The sequence below is a fragment of the Xiphophorus couchianus genome, chromosome 10, assembly GCF_001444195.1.
Source record: "Xiphophorus couchianus chromosome 10, X_couchianus-1.0, whole genome shotgun sequence".
In the NCBI taxonomy this organism is placed as follows: Eukaryota; Metazoa; Chordata; class Actinopteri; order Cyprinodontiformes; family Poeciliidae; genus Xiphophorus; species Xiphophorus couchianus.
Genome location: NC_040237.1, coordinates 6,771,582 through 6,786,883, shown reverse-complemented (window position 1 = coordinate 6,786,883; position 15,302 = coordinate 6,771,582). Strand labels below are relative to the sequence as shown.

The 15,302-nt window shown below is 39.6% G+C and overlaps 1 protein-coding gene across 6 annotated transcripts in view; it reads right to left on the bottom strand.

The window, feature by feature from the left end:
• Positions 1 to 15,302, bottom strand: part of ctbp2l (C-terminal binding protein 2, like) — a 112,868-nt gene that overhangs the window by 12,207 nt on the left and 85,359 nt on the right. For all 6 annotated transcript variants that reach the window (XM_028029071.1, XM_028029072.1, XM_028029073.1 and 3 more), the window contains 3 exons: positions 10,215 to 10,369; positions 4,674 to 4,818; positions 2,579 to 2,785 (listed from right to left, as the gene is read on the bottom strand). In XM_028029071.1, coding sequence (XP_027884872.1) covers positions 2,579 to 2,785; positions 4,674 to 4,818; positions 10,215 to 10,369 — 507 coding nt within the window. The remainder of the gene's footprint in view (positions 1 to 2,578; positions 2,786 to 4,673; positions 4,819 to 10,214; positions 10,370 to 15,302) is intronic.

Genomic DNA, 15,302 nt, shown 5'->3' with positions numbered 1-15,302 from the left:
TTTGTGTCGCCAACCTATTCACAGAGAAAGAAGATGAAGACCGCCGAATGTTACATGAGGTCAAAACAGATTCGTGAACTTCGCTTCATTCAAGCTGTCAGCACTGAAGCCAACGTGGTAGCTGGATATGACGGAAATTTAAAACAGGGGTGAACTGGATGCATTTAATGCCTTTGACTGATGTGTTGCTGCCAGTATTAATGAACAAAATCTAATAACCCTTTTAATTTGACATTCAAACATTTTTAAACATGCATTGATTGCTTACAGTTCAATGAATTCATTCGTTATTCAGATAAAGACAATTAAACAAGAGCTACTTGAATTACTTAAAAATCTAACACAGCAGAAAGAGCAGAAGTGACTTAAGTTTGACACCTGAAGAACCTTTGTATCTGCAGCTGGCAGCCCGAGCTGAGTCCTGCAAGCAAACTCCAGCAGGCCTTTGCTTTTCCACTAACAATGGACACTGTTTTGAGAACTGCTTGAGCCAGAAGGACTCAGGGATGAGGCTAGAAGTGGGAGGATTGGGTAAAAACAAGAGAATGAGGAAGGCGGTTTTCTCTGCCAGAGCCCGGTGCTCAGGCACAGTTAGTCTGCGCAGCTGTCTGGGACCTGCAGGTTGTGTGTGTTTGTGTGTGGACACAGAGATAAGGTGGCACTCTTCAAATGCTTATGTGAACACTGAGCATTCGAGTGCCCGGCAATGTTGAGACAGGAGACAATGGATCAGAAAAAAAAACAACAAAAAAAGCGCACACACACAATCAACAGAGAAACAGTAGCCGAGAGCGAAACGTACACATTTACACACACTAAGGCAGAATGGAGTACGCCATGAGGGCTGATTATGGCCGCGCGAGATGTCAGGGGAGAGCAATAACAGAGACGAAGAGTCGAAAAGCAGAAGAGAAGAAAATAATAAAGATATTATGACGGAGCATTAGAGCGGTGGGCTGTGAGAGCGGATAGAGGGAGTCGGCCCGGAGGGAGGCCAAACAGACAACCTTGAGATAATCTGGGGGACGAGCGGAGCGGGGAAAAAAACAACCTTATCAGAGCAGAAAAACAGAAGGCTCTCTGACTGGCAAGGAGATCTGAAAACACACTACATGAAAGTAGGGATGCACTGGCTGGTGGTCGGCGCTGATCAGTGAATGCGTTGGACCCAATCGCTACCAGATTGCACAAACAATAATGATCAAGTTATTTATAAAGAATACTAAAAATGAGCTATTTTCAGTGAGAGTGAGGTGCTGAAGTCAGAGGAAAACAAAGAGATGTAAGTAGGGATATAAAAAAAAATACATCAAGTTTATAAAACAATACTGGGTTTATTAAAACAAAATGAGATGAGAGGAGATGAGATGAAAAACAGATTTGGAGAAAACTACGAATCCACGTTTTCTTTTCACAAATGAGGCGACTGCTTTGTTGCGGCTTCATCTGTGATTGTTGCCACGCTCTGCAGAATAAAGGAAAGCCTAATAATTTAGAAGGCCTGTGGACGCTACAAAACCTCCTGCTGCACTTTGCATTTTTTGTGCTGCAGGAGAAACAACCTTTTGCTTGTTTCTCCTCAGCCTCTTCAGACATTATATTGATCAATAATTGTGTACTTAAGCATCTTTTTTGTGCAGAATTTCCCACTCCATCTTTTACCAGTCTGTGTATTTCTGCATGTCTACTATTTAAGTAGTCCAGCCAAAAACACATTAAAATTTTCACACTTTTGTATTTTCACAAACAGAACAAAGGTTTTAGAAATCTAAAATTGGATTTTGATCACTAAGTATTTCATATGATCATTTGCTGTCTAGCCTGAAACACAACTTCAAAGCGAATGGTAACTTTAGCATTCGTGGCTAGAGGCTAGTCAGTCACATTACTCTGATGGTGCTTACCTAATGCTCAAATATTGTCTGTTTCTTTTTTCTACCAAGTTCTCAAAATATTGCCAGATTAACTATTTAAAAATTATGTAGTGTTGCCGTGGAACCTAGTAGCATTTTAATCAACTTTGTCAACACAATAGGGCAACTACTTAATAGTTACTTTTCTTAAAATCATATTTTATAGTACATTTTGAGACAAGGCTGCAGTTCTTTCAAGATGCAAGAGCGTGAGAGAGATGAAGACTTTGTTGTGCTTTATTTTTCTTTTGGCTCAGTAGCCTTTCTGGAGTTAAAGAAAGGCTCCTTTTGTATTTCTCTAAGAAATACACTGGGAGACCTCTGTTTCAGAAAAGCTAGCTGCGCAAATTTAATAAAGATGCTGAGAGCAATGTTAAAATTATAATTCTGTAATAATTTTGGCACTGAGAATTTTACAGCCAGGTGCGATGGTTTCTCTATTCCAAATATACTTAATCAATAACCAATCAAAGGTTATTGTGATTGGCATTTTATTATGTGGTAGTTCTTAAAGGGAAATCAGAATTCACAAAATCATGTGCTGGCAGAATGAAAGCTGACAAAAGAGAAGAGAAACTCGTCATGGCATCTCTACATAGAAAGCATTTTAAGGGGAAAGGAGGAGATTCGTTACTGGTACAAAAATGAGTATACTGGATATTCACCAAATCCGATGAGGCCGAGGGTTTCGCCACGGATGCGAGCGGCACCAGAGGCCACCTCGCGGATCTGTTCCACGCTCTGGACCCTCGTGCCCTCCCGGAGAGCTTGATAGAGCCAGGTGTTTCGCCTGTAGAGGTTCAGGATGTGACAAATGGTGGAATCGGCCGTCTCCTCCACGGCTGCAGAGGGAATGTTGCACACAGCAATCCCTGAAAGACGAGAAAGAGGCCATAAGAGTTTCAAATCAATCTGAATAGGTGATATAAAAAAAATGTTATCAGTGTTCACCCAAACTATGGTTAACAACGTAAAAAGAAAAAAATTAATTGTCGCTTGGAAAATGTTCAGCTTGAATTGGGATAATAGGATACAAGAAGCAACAATGCAAATGTCTATGTCAAAATGTGTTTGCTTCACACCAAACATGAACACTATGTTAAAGAAGCCTATATAAACCCCAAAATCTTTATTTATGTTGCACCTTTTTAAATTAAAGTGAATTATCACAGCCAAATACAAGCATTCTACTGTCAATAACAGGATGACCTGAAAACTTTGAAATTTTAGGGACTTTCTGTTGAGTTATACTCCAGCAGAGTGTTCTCAATTTAGCTGCCTTCAAGCAATTTAAACCTCTGACCTCGTGGTATTACCTCGTCTTTCCTTCACATCTTTTTTTTATACTCCTTTCAAAGCACTTCTGCCTGCCCTGGCTCTCCACTAATGCCCTCATCCCACTCTGTATCTCTGAGTAACAGCACGGTGGTCTGCGGACAGCAAAAAATACCCAGAGCCTGTTCAATGTTCAATCAATGGCCTCTTTTTTTCTCCTCTCGGAGAACAGCCGTCCTATCTGCGCTGCCTTCTCGAGGCCTGATAGCTTTTTGACTCCTGTGTTGCAAAAGGCAGCGCGCTGTCGGCGAGTGGGTGGCAGTTAGACACAGTATCTCGTATTGGCAGGGAAATGGCAGCTTTGTCAGCTCTAAGAGCTGTTTGAGCCACTGAGCCTGCTGATAGGAGCCTGAGTGGTGTTTCAGAGGATGAACCAAACTCTTTTCTTCCTTTTACTTTCAGTGGCTTTGAAAAGTCTGGCTCGTAGTTCCATCTTCGTGGTTCATCTTACTATTAACTTCGGCTTTAAACCCTATTCTAAAAATGCATACCAGGAAACTCAGAAAAGGTACTTGAAGCAAGTCTTTTCAATGGAAAATTCCCTTCAGACATAGATCTTATTTTGATCACCATCTTCAGCACCCTCTTTTAATTTTTTTTTTGAGCACATTGCAAATGATTTGATGAATCACCGGTAAGCTATCTGGATAAATCCAAACACTGGCATTTGAAGTGAAGCATGTCACTGACAGGTAAACAAAAGATCAACGAGGAAGATAGCAGGCAAAACTCTGTGTAATGGAATCAATGGAAACCATTTGGAATAAAGCACTTTTCACAGCAACACCTCCAATCAAACACCTGCTGCTATATTGATTTAGGTTTTCTTTAAAGTAAAGCTGTGTTACTAAAACCCCTCATGTTTGGTCATGTGACGGATCCAGCTTTTAAGTAAATTCCACAAATTCTCATTAGGGTCCAAAGGTCAGGGCGGATTTATTAATTCACTATAAACATGCATTATCTTTTGCATAAGCAGTTTGGTGTGTTTGGGATCATCGTCCTGTTGGAACATGCATTTAAGTGTTACACTGAGGCAAAGTTGAAGACTTCAGACGTACACTTTCTTCAACATGCCGTTGACGGTAAAAAAATGCAATGTCAGGATGAAGAATATATTCATGAACAGCTTGCCATAACCTCACTTTTAAAATGACAACCGAAGCAGCCACTCGTTTTCCACTATTGGACTCTGTTGCTAAAAACTAAGGTCATTATTGCAAACCATTGTAGCATTTGTTTTGGGCCGAGTGCCTTACATCAAAGTCTATTCTAATTCTGTGTTGTTGCACCAAAATAAAAGCATTAAAAACACATTATCAGTTGTAATGTGAACACGATAGTTCATATGAGTACAACAATGAATGTGTAAAATGTATACATGAATAGAGGAATATTTAAAACCCAAAAATAACAATTCACTACCTAGTTCTCCAGCTGCCTTTATGTCGATGTTGTCATATCCGCTGCCGATGCGAATGATGATGCGTAGGGCTTTGAACTTCTCCAGGTCCTCTCTGGTCAAGGTGATGGTGTGGTACATCATGGCTCCCACTGCCTCATTTAGAACCTGCAGATACACCAAGACAAAAAGACACAAAAATATTTCTCTCTTCTATTTTCTTAAATTTTTATCACTTGCCGTGTGCTTACAAATCTGCTTCTCCGTTGAATGGACTTTGCAACTTTGCACAGATCATGTGATTATTCATACTCATTAAGGCAAAAGATTTATTTATTTTTTTTTTTTACCCAACAGGATCAAAATGTTCCTGCACTGGATATGTGTAGTTACAGCCACCAGAGTTGAATAGCTTGTTGTCTTCCAATGAAACACCAGGAGGCCTCTGCTCTATTCAATTTCCCACTGACAAGGGACGCTGCTTTGGGTCAACACCAGTCAAACTGACCAACAGCACAGACTGTAGAAAGCCGGATTGGGTAAGAAAGAAGGCTGTGTGCGGTAAGAGCGCATGGAGACTGGATAGAGAAGAGGAGGAGGCATTGTGCTTCTTCTTAGTGTGTGTTTCAGTCTGTGTGCAGGGGTGGGCGTGTGTGTGTGTGAGAGCGTGGGCAGGGAGGCGTGCATGGACAAATAGATAAAGTAGAACTCTGGCTGGGCTTGAGAGAGTAGAGCATCTGTCAGTCCAGGATGTTGAGAAAGGCCAGAATGATGTACAAACAGCGAAAAAAAAAAAAGAAAATTATGTTGCAGAGAGAGTTCGGCTGAATCTGTACTGCTGCGTGATCACCAGGACTCCATTCAGACCTAGAGGGTTGCTTATCCGTCTCTATGGTGAGGTCAAGGCTGACTATGACTATACATTGACAACAACAGAGTCAAATGATGCACTAGGGAGATAATATTTTAAAAACCACATACCCATGCTGCTCAAGATCAAGTATCAATTTGATATTGCATCAACTTCTCTTGAACGAACACTCTAGCCAGAGTTAAATACATTTAATGCATTTCTGTTTAAAAGGAGATAAGTTCTATGTTTAAGAGGTGATCGTGGTTTGGTGAAAAATGTATAATTTAAACCCAGAATAAAAGTAAGAAAAAAGGATCTTGTGAAAATACTGTTGAAACTATAAAAGAATGACATTTTCATAGTGATGCAAGTTTTGGACCCTAATAGGCTTAAGGGCCAGTCAGCAATTTGCAAATTCAAAGTGACAAAGACATTCAATCTTGAATAAATGCCTGGTGTTCAATGAAATACTTAGGAACTGTACAGTTTATAAACTATTGACTATTGTCAGACAGTGATTAAAATATGATCTCTCTTTTTACACAGTTTATGTGAATATCTGCATATCAATTTCAGCTCTTCATAAAGCCATTCATGCACAAAAGCAAAATGACAAATAAACATAATTACACCTACTTTCGATATGTGCTGAGACCAGCTGACTCATCTGAAATGACTATTGATTAAACCAAAAATAACTATAAGTGATCTACTGCTGGTGGATAATCATGACTGCAGTCACATAACCACATTTCTTTATGCTGAGTGGATTACATAGAAAATTACTTTCAGTAAATGGTGATGAAAGTAGATTTAAAGTATCTTTAGCTGATGTGTAGTGCACTAGTTCCCTTAGACGATTACCTCTCCTTAATACAAAAAGTCACACAAATAGACCCGAACTGCAAATGACAAAGATGGCAAAGTGAGGAGCAGAACCCAGAAAAATATCTTTATCCAAACGACATTAGAAATGATAGTCAAGCTTTTGCAGCACATGGTAAAAATATAACCATTAAAAGGTGCTTAAGAGGACAAAAAGGAAGAAGCTATTTATTCTCCCCAGAGGACAGTGGAAATAATTTCTGTTCTTTTAATGTTTTTAATGTTCAAAAAGTTGTTTTTTGTCGATATAGAGCTACATAATTCTGGTTACTGAATCAGCCTGGAAACGAACAGATGTTCATTATTTAAACCAGAAAATAAATCCTGTCAAGATTCAAGGACTACTGTTGGAAAGGAAATAGGGATGTGCTGTTAAGTGATGTTAAATTAATGCAAACCTTTGCATACATAGTTAAAGTAGTTATTTTTAAGTTCATGCTAGAAAGTTTTGGGTATCCCTCAGAAGATCCAAAGAATCAGCAGTGGATGAATCTGAATTGTGCCACCTACAGAGATCAGTAGCAGTGAAACACCCGAGGGCTCTCAAGGTGACCCGGCCTGCTAGTCGGTTTGATGAGGATCTAAACTGCTCCCCCTCAGAATCTGCCCGGGCCCCTGTCAGCGCCTAAATAACAGCGCTACATTCACCTCCAGCCAAACTGAATTAGCTTTCCTGTGATTAGTAGATTAGCTCTGAATTTCCATACTGCTTTTATTAGCACTGTGTCCTGGACAGGCCTTCCAGATACTAGTTCAAGGTTAAAACACTCCTTACACACACAAATGCACGCCAACATCCCTCTGCACTGAAAGATTTTTTCTTCTTCTTCTGAGCTTGAGGAGAAGATTGTTGGAATGTGGTCATTTATTTTAATTAATATTTTGATCATTATTTTAATTCAGGGTTCCAACAAATTTCCCATATAAAAATGTCACACTTTTCCACACCCAATTTTCTTAATCTTTTATGGACATTTTAAAATGCAACATAATTAAGTTCACCATGAATTTATAGCTGTTATTTCGGCAGTGGGCAGGCTTTAAATATGCTTCAAATAAATAAACAGAAGCTGGAAGAACGGAGGGAAAGATGGAGGGATGAGTGGAAGGGAGAATGGAAAGAAATAATGAAGAAAGAATAAAGGTAGGAAGGATCATTAAGACGACAGGACAGTGAATAATCTAGAGAAACTTTTCATACTATTCAAATCTGGGATCACTGAAATCTAATTCTGTACTTTTCAAAACAGTGAAAGAAATTTGAGTGTTTCTTCAGTGCATGGGAATTTCAGAAAAATAAACACTAATTAGACGCCTATCAAACAGAAAACCATTTGTGTGTGTTTGTGTGTCTCTGCGGTTAACAGTGGAAGGATTTCATGGTTATGAAGTCACACTGCACACGGTCCAAAGTAGATCCAATGTGGTTGGAACATTGAGAACAAACTTTTTTCCACCTGGCAGAAAAAGCTGTTTTGTTAAAATAGTTGCTGCTTAAAACTACTAAGCATTGATCACTTATTAATAAAAGTGCAGCAGGCAAATGACAGAATAACCCCATGTTTAGGATGCAATAAAAACCTCTTTTTGACCTCACTTTTAAAATCCACGTTAGTGATAAAACAGGTATGTGAGAAAAAGGGAGAGTAAAATCTTACCTTATGTTAATAGTGTACTGGAAACCTTAAATAAAGGCAAATTCAGCACAAATACACAAAAAGAACAGCTGAAAATTTGCATTTGTAAATTTTCCCATTTACTGGAGAAAGTTACAAACACTCATATGGAAGAATGTTACTAATTTCAAGCTTTTAAGGTTTTGTTTAAATAGTTCCTTTTCCACAATGGAATAACTAATTTGCTGTGTATTATTGTAATCAAAACTTAATAAGCTTAAACATATGCATACACCCACTAATAATTTGAAAATGGTTCCTTAGGCAACCACCCACTGTTTGAATCCATCAACCAGCTTCTGGCATAATTTTGTATGAATATTTTTCAACTCTTCAGTGATTAAGTTGGCTGTTTGATAAACACCCAGTCTTTGTCATAGTCCATTGCGTTTCTAGAAGCTCAATGTTGGCCTACCTTATCCAACTGCAGAAACTGCTGTTGTGCTTTTGGGGTGACTGTCCTGTTGCAAGCCCCCATCTGTGAGTTTCAACCATCTAGGTGATGTGAGTTAGAAATGAGAGAATTTGGAAGTAGTCCAAATCCACTTTGTGCAATGTCCCTATTCCACTGACATCAAAACAGTCCCATATGATGACACTGCCACCACTTTGCTTGATAATTATTTGTGTTCTTAGGTTTAAAAGCCTCAACTCAAGAATGACTCAAGAAACACCTACGCTGACTTGCACGTCCAATTGTTTTGCACCTTATTTTGTTTGTTTAATCAGGTTTGACCCTTGAGAAATGCCTTTCTTTGGAAACGCCAACTTCGCCTGCAGACGTACCTACTTGGTTCCATCAGTTTTCAGCTCATGGCAGGCCTGAATCTTGTTGGTCCCTTATTTGTTTCTGAACATCCTAGCCTAATTGCTGTATGAAGAAGGCTTATAAAGACTTTGGAAATCTACAAATGTCCTTCTCAGATCTTCACAGAGTTCTGTCAACCTTCTTATCATGCTGATGAATCAAGTGAGCACCATTGGAGAAATACGTTCAATGCTGGCAAAGAGAAACTACCAGCTGCAGACCTTGATTACTGACAAAATTATATTATATTATATTATATTATATTATATTATATTATATTATATTATTTACTGGGCTTCACTACATCGCTAAGCTTAACACTTTCAGTGGCTGAGTCAAGCTGAACTGTGTGATAAGCCATTCTTGACAGTTTGCCATGTGGGCTGCGATCCAAGCTTTACAAGCGGTATATTAGGCTCTAACGACTGAAACAAAGACAAAGGATCATTGACCTTGGCGGATGAGCACAGGTGCTGAATTTCATTGAAGTGGGTTTGTAACGTTTTTCTTGCTCTGTCATTGCTCGAGTGTCATCATTCACGTCTCGCCTAAAAAAGTTATGGATCTGGCAGGAGATCCGTTGGTCTTTTAATTTTACACAACTTGCAAGTCCAATGTAGGCGCGCAGACACGCTCGTCTACATTATGCAGAAATTCCACAGTTATCAACACTACATCTCTGCATACATGCAGCGCAGGAAAGATATTGGACATTTTCAATCTATCACGCCCCTCTGGGTATCCAGACTGCAGGTTATTACTGCGAACTGCTGAATATGCTGCTGAGGTGAACATTACAATCATGTTTTTCCTGATAAGGTAGTGTTAAAACAAACAAAAAGGTATCCCGCACTCCCCCTCGCCTCTTCTCTGCCCGAGGTCTTTGATTGAATTGATCTTTATGCAAATGCTTCTTTTTTAATATGTCCTATTTTCATAAAGACAGCGAGACGAAAAGATGTAGCGGCTCGCTCTCCATCATCAGATGGAGAGATCGCTCCTGGGTGATACCCATCTCTGCAGACGTAGATTGTTTTGCAGCCGGAGCGCTGCATAAAAGACAATAAAGAACCTCGACAAGCCAATGTAATTACACTGCATCCCCGCCGTACAAGACTCTCTATTAGAACAATGGCACTGATATAGGCATCACACCCAATGCCCCAAAGTGACATTAAATCATAATGAAGCCACTATTTTTTAACTGCCGAGTGTACATGAGGCCAATATAACACGATTCACACATCAGCTCGGTGATAGAGGTGGACACGAGCAATCTCCCTATCAGCTTTCAGTTGCTATGATGCATACCGTTGTGTGTGTCAAAGAGTGTGTGTCCTACCTTCTCGTGGATCTCCTGTGTTGACTGGGCATCGCAGAAGGCAACGGTTGCTAAGTCTTTCAGGATGGGCATCTCCACGGTGCAGTCGCGCCCATCCAGCAGTGCCACCAGCGGGCGCGGATGCATAGGCCCGTTCATGATTTGGGGCCGAATACCTGAACGAGACACATGAGAAGAGAGGGAAAAATTAGCGTACAGGGCTACAGAGAATCATCTGTGGAAAAGTCTCAGCTAATGTTTTTTCTTTGCTTTCAAGAAGTCATTACTAATTAAGATGCTCTTGAATAAATAGTTCTTTAGGGTTTTGAAGATTTCTCAAAAGACATTCCGACCCTTTTTTTGTTCCTTAAACCAATGTTACACTTTTGAGAATTTGCCTTATTGTTAGTCTGGCATTGACTTATTTGAAACTTTGACACTAGCATTCAGTTTGATCAGATTTTTCAGACATGTAGAAAAATTAATCGCTGGAGGAAAGCTGGAAGGTGCCAGGTCTACTGCACATGTACAACACTGTTGCAGAATCACTGCAACTGTGGCTTAAATGTGGGTGGAAGCTTTCGAGAGTGCATGGTACCATGAACCGTTCTTTTCGTTTTCATTTCACCAAGCTCTCCCAGAGAACTGAAACTTGGGTAATCATTGGGTCATTCAGCAGGACACTGATTCAAAACAGCACAGCCTTTAGAAATTGTGAGGCAGAGCTGAAGAGAAGAGAGCTTAAGAGAGAGCCCAGAAGAAGAACAACCTAAAAAGATCTGGCCTGTTGCCAAAAAGGGGTTGGGATCTTTTCCCTCCCTTGACTAAGTAAAATACTCAAATTAAAACTTGGGATATTCCCAATTTTTTGGGAGAAATGATAACACAGGAATAAAAGGTTAATTTACAAAGCTGATTTCTTACATATATTCACTTGGAGTGACAGCAATTCTGCCTGGCAAAATGCAATGGAGCATTAATCACCTAGTCCATAAACCCAAGGACTACACATTCTGTACAGAACCAATGGATAGGCTAACAAGAACAAGAATTGAATTGCCTAAACAAAAGCCAATTTGGGGAGTAGAACGTGTTGGAGGGTTCACAATGAATGTTGAATCTCAATAAATCTGTTAAGAGGTATGTTTTCTACCCTGTATCGTGGGAAATATAGTTTTGTTAAAACATAATATTCGAGTTCATCAGCCACAGGTATAAACGCTAACTAATGCTGCAAACACATCACATAATGAAAAAGACAACAGAAACAGCAACTGATCAAAAATTGTACATGCTTAAACATTACAAAATGAAAACTAACCTACTAATAGCTGACCACACAGAGACAATGCTTATCTGTTTCTCTTATTGAATGTCTGAGTGAACATTAAAGGCAACAATATGACGACAGAAAAGCCGTCTACAAGAAGAGCAGATCGTACTTCTTGAGGAAGTTTAGGCCACACGCGTACTACATATTGAGGCAATACTCTCATCAGACAACAAGAATGTTAAAAAGAGTACAGCAAAGCTGTTTATTGTTTTCAGATTTCGACCTGTCTCCAGTGGAACACGCTGAGTTTGCACTAAAATCTCTACAGTGCAGACTGTTTTTCTAATGCTAGTCTTTTTAATGATGAGTATTGTGGTAATTGCTAATACAGGCTGCGAAAGCCAGTTTAAAGAGAAAACAGCGCAACTATTTTGTTTATGATAAAACTCTGTGTACAGTCACTGCTGTGTCTTATGTGCCCTTATCACCTCTAGTCCTAATGCAAGCTATCAATGACTGCTCACTGCAGGAAGGCTAGAAGAAAAATGCTGTTCTGATATCTTCTTATTTGGCACTTCTCAAAAAGGAAAAAAAAAGAAATTGGGTTTGGTGAAAATAGGTATCACATTTTGGATGGGAGGGGAAACAATCTTCAAGAATCAAGACAAGTGGTTCAGCAGCCCTCTAAACTCGTTTACATGCCTTCTTAAGTTCTGGGTGAAAGCATCAAAGTTTACTAAAACTGAAAATGGAAAATTGACAACAAACACTATAATTTTTGACATCAAAGAACTATCAAATCAAACAGGCATCAAATTAAAACATAGCTGGTTTCATTGCATCATTCTTTTCCTAAGACTGGGTGTGAGTAAAGGAGGTGATTAGAATGTAGCGGGAAGCACGGCTGCTCCGTACTAACAAGGCCTGCTCAATAAATCAATGGACCTACGCTAGACTGGATTAGATTTACAGGAACACTCTCAGAATCACAGCTCTGAAACACCTGCATTACACTCTCAAACTGTACACCTAAACATGAGCGCAAGCAGCTAAAAGTATATTCACACAGCAAAAAAGAAAATATATTCCCCACGGTGGTGCTTTGACAACTACAAGCTGAATGGATAAGCATTTCCTCACTTTTTAAGGCAAGGATCCTAGATTTGCCTCAATGGGGCGAGAAAAAACCTGCAATCGGCACCTTCACAGAAGAGTTTCATTCACTTCGTGGCTCAAAAGAGCAATGTATCACTGAAATGGAGAATGCTCGAGAAAACGTTACAAGCCTGGAACAAACCCCATAGCCGATTCACATCTGCACAGCGGCGCAGTTGACAAAGCATGTGTCGCATTTATGGTTCTGTCGCCGAACGGGTCGCTTCACCATTTTCTCACTTAGACTGAAGAGAGTGGAGAGGAGCCGAGTTCCCCGGTGGCTCGACCTTCTCACACATCCCCGCAGAAGACGGCGTGTAGCGCCGAGAAGACAGACAATTATCAGCCCAGCTTCATGCAATGTTAACAAGTGCAGAGAATAAATATTCATGTTGCTTCATGTACAGATGGACCCGAGATGGAAAGAGTGTGTTCCTTACAGATTAACAGCTTTTTACTCCATAGAGGTCATGTTAATCACTAATGGTTAGCATCAATGGGTCAATCTAAGATGACGTAACACACTTAAATTAATCAAATAAAGATCTAAAAGTCAAATGTCTTTCACGGTATCTCGGCTCATCATTTGGGTTTTTTTTCACCCTCTTGGGTCACGGCACTTTGTTTTTTTAATTTTAGAATACATTTGGCTAGGCTGATGCAAATTGCATAAACATGCCCAAGCTGTGCATTTTGGCTGAATTGGAAGTGTTTATTAGTCAGTCTTTCATATGCCTTTCAAACTAAATCAAGAAAGCAGGTGATTCTCCAAAACTGCTAAAAAAATCAAATAAAACAGAAATTGGTCCCCGAGGCTGCCAAGAGGTCATTAGAAACTTTGAATTCTAGCAAAAACTTGAAACAGAAACTTTTTTTTTTTTTTTGTTTGCAAAGAAAACATTCAGACGTGTCTAAAACATTCATAAAGGCATGCAGAAGAATGAGTTGCAGACTGCAAAAACTGGACTTAAACTGATGCTTAATCCAAAAAATGTATTTGGCCCAAAACAACACTGAGCATCACTCAAAGCACGCCGTGCACACTGAGAAACATGGTAGTGGTGACATCAAAATCTGGGGTTACTTTAGTTCAAATGTAGCAGAGCTTTTTGTCATTAAATTATTAACACTTTCAAATATCTGTCAGTTTTAACCCACAAGCCATTCGGGTATCTGTTGGAAAGATGAAGATAAAAATAAGTTTTCTCTCAATGTTGCAATGAGTTTAAGCATATACTCAAGTAAATAAATGCAATGGTCACTTGAAAAACATTAATATTTTGAAATGACCTTGCCAAGTCCAGATCTAGAGGTAACAGAATATCTATTTAAGAGCTGTAGAGATAGATAAGACAGGATGTCCTCACAGTTTGACACATTCAGGCAGAATGGGCAAATACAGGATGTGGGATGAAGGCAAACTCCTCCTGAAGAAGAATAAGTTCTCAAGTTGAAGTAAAGGGAGCTTTATGAAAGTATGAGCTTAAGGGTGTGCACACTTTTGCAAGCAGATTATTGCATCTTTATTTTTTACTAAAAATGTATTTTTCCAGATGAAATGTATAGTACAGAATATGGATTTAAATAAATGTGGAAAAAGTACACAGATTTTTCTTATTATCTAGTTTTTATGCCACCAAGCCTGGCATTTTGTTCAGGATGCACACACATTTGAGAGCAATATTATGGGAGTGGAAGAAAAAGGCTTTCATCACTGAAACTGGAATTTAATGGGTTCAGTTCAAAATGTAATAATAAATGTTACATGGACCTTTAGTTAATAATGTCACTCATTTAAAAGAAAAGAGTAATATATGTATTAACTGTACAACTTGAGATACAGGTGAATCACATAAAAGACTTAATGCAAGTAAGTCTCATTGGGTCAGCGTGCGTTGGGATTACGTCAGCGAAGGCTGATTAGGGTAGATAACAGTGAGATTAGGAGGTTTAAGATTAATAGGGCTGTGTAGCTTTTGCAAGCATAAAAATAAACAGATGTAAGTAGTAAGGGAAAAGTAGTATGCTTAAAACAGACCAAGCACTGCCTGTTAGCCTTAAAAGCTCCCGGGGGTCATATTAGAGGAGAGGGAGATGAAAGGGAAAAACTGAGGACGTAAACGACAGGAGCGGCGCACAGAAAAGCGAGCAGTCCAGCAGTGCAGCCTCTTACGGCAGGCCGAGTGGATATCATAGCGTGAGGGTTCGCCTCCCGTTGCCTGTCTGTTGTCATGGTGATCGCTTGACAGGCTTTTGCCGTCCGCTTTAGCACGCTTTATTTTTAACACCACTTGCGTGCAAGACAAGAGTGGAGGTCGGAGGCAGAAACCTCCGTTATCCTCGACGTGTTTGTTGTGCCGAGATGCTGTGTGCCCTGATATACAGTACAGACAGCCTGATCCCCGCAAGTAATGCCTCCTCCTATGTAACCCTTCCAGGTCCCCCACTGCAGACAGGTGATGGCATACTGACTGTTACCGCTGATTTGTGACAGCTCATTTAACATTAATAGAGGCAGATGGCAGAAAGCGGACTGCAAATACAGAGTCCATTACATCTGCAATTACTAACCTGGATCAGACAAATTAACTAAGCCTTTAAATCTAAAAATATTCACCGATTAACCAGGTCAAACAGAACATATTTATTTTATAGGACAACCAGCAAAAATATTTAGTGAT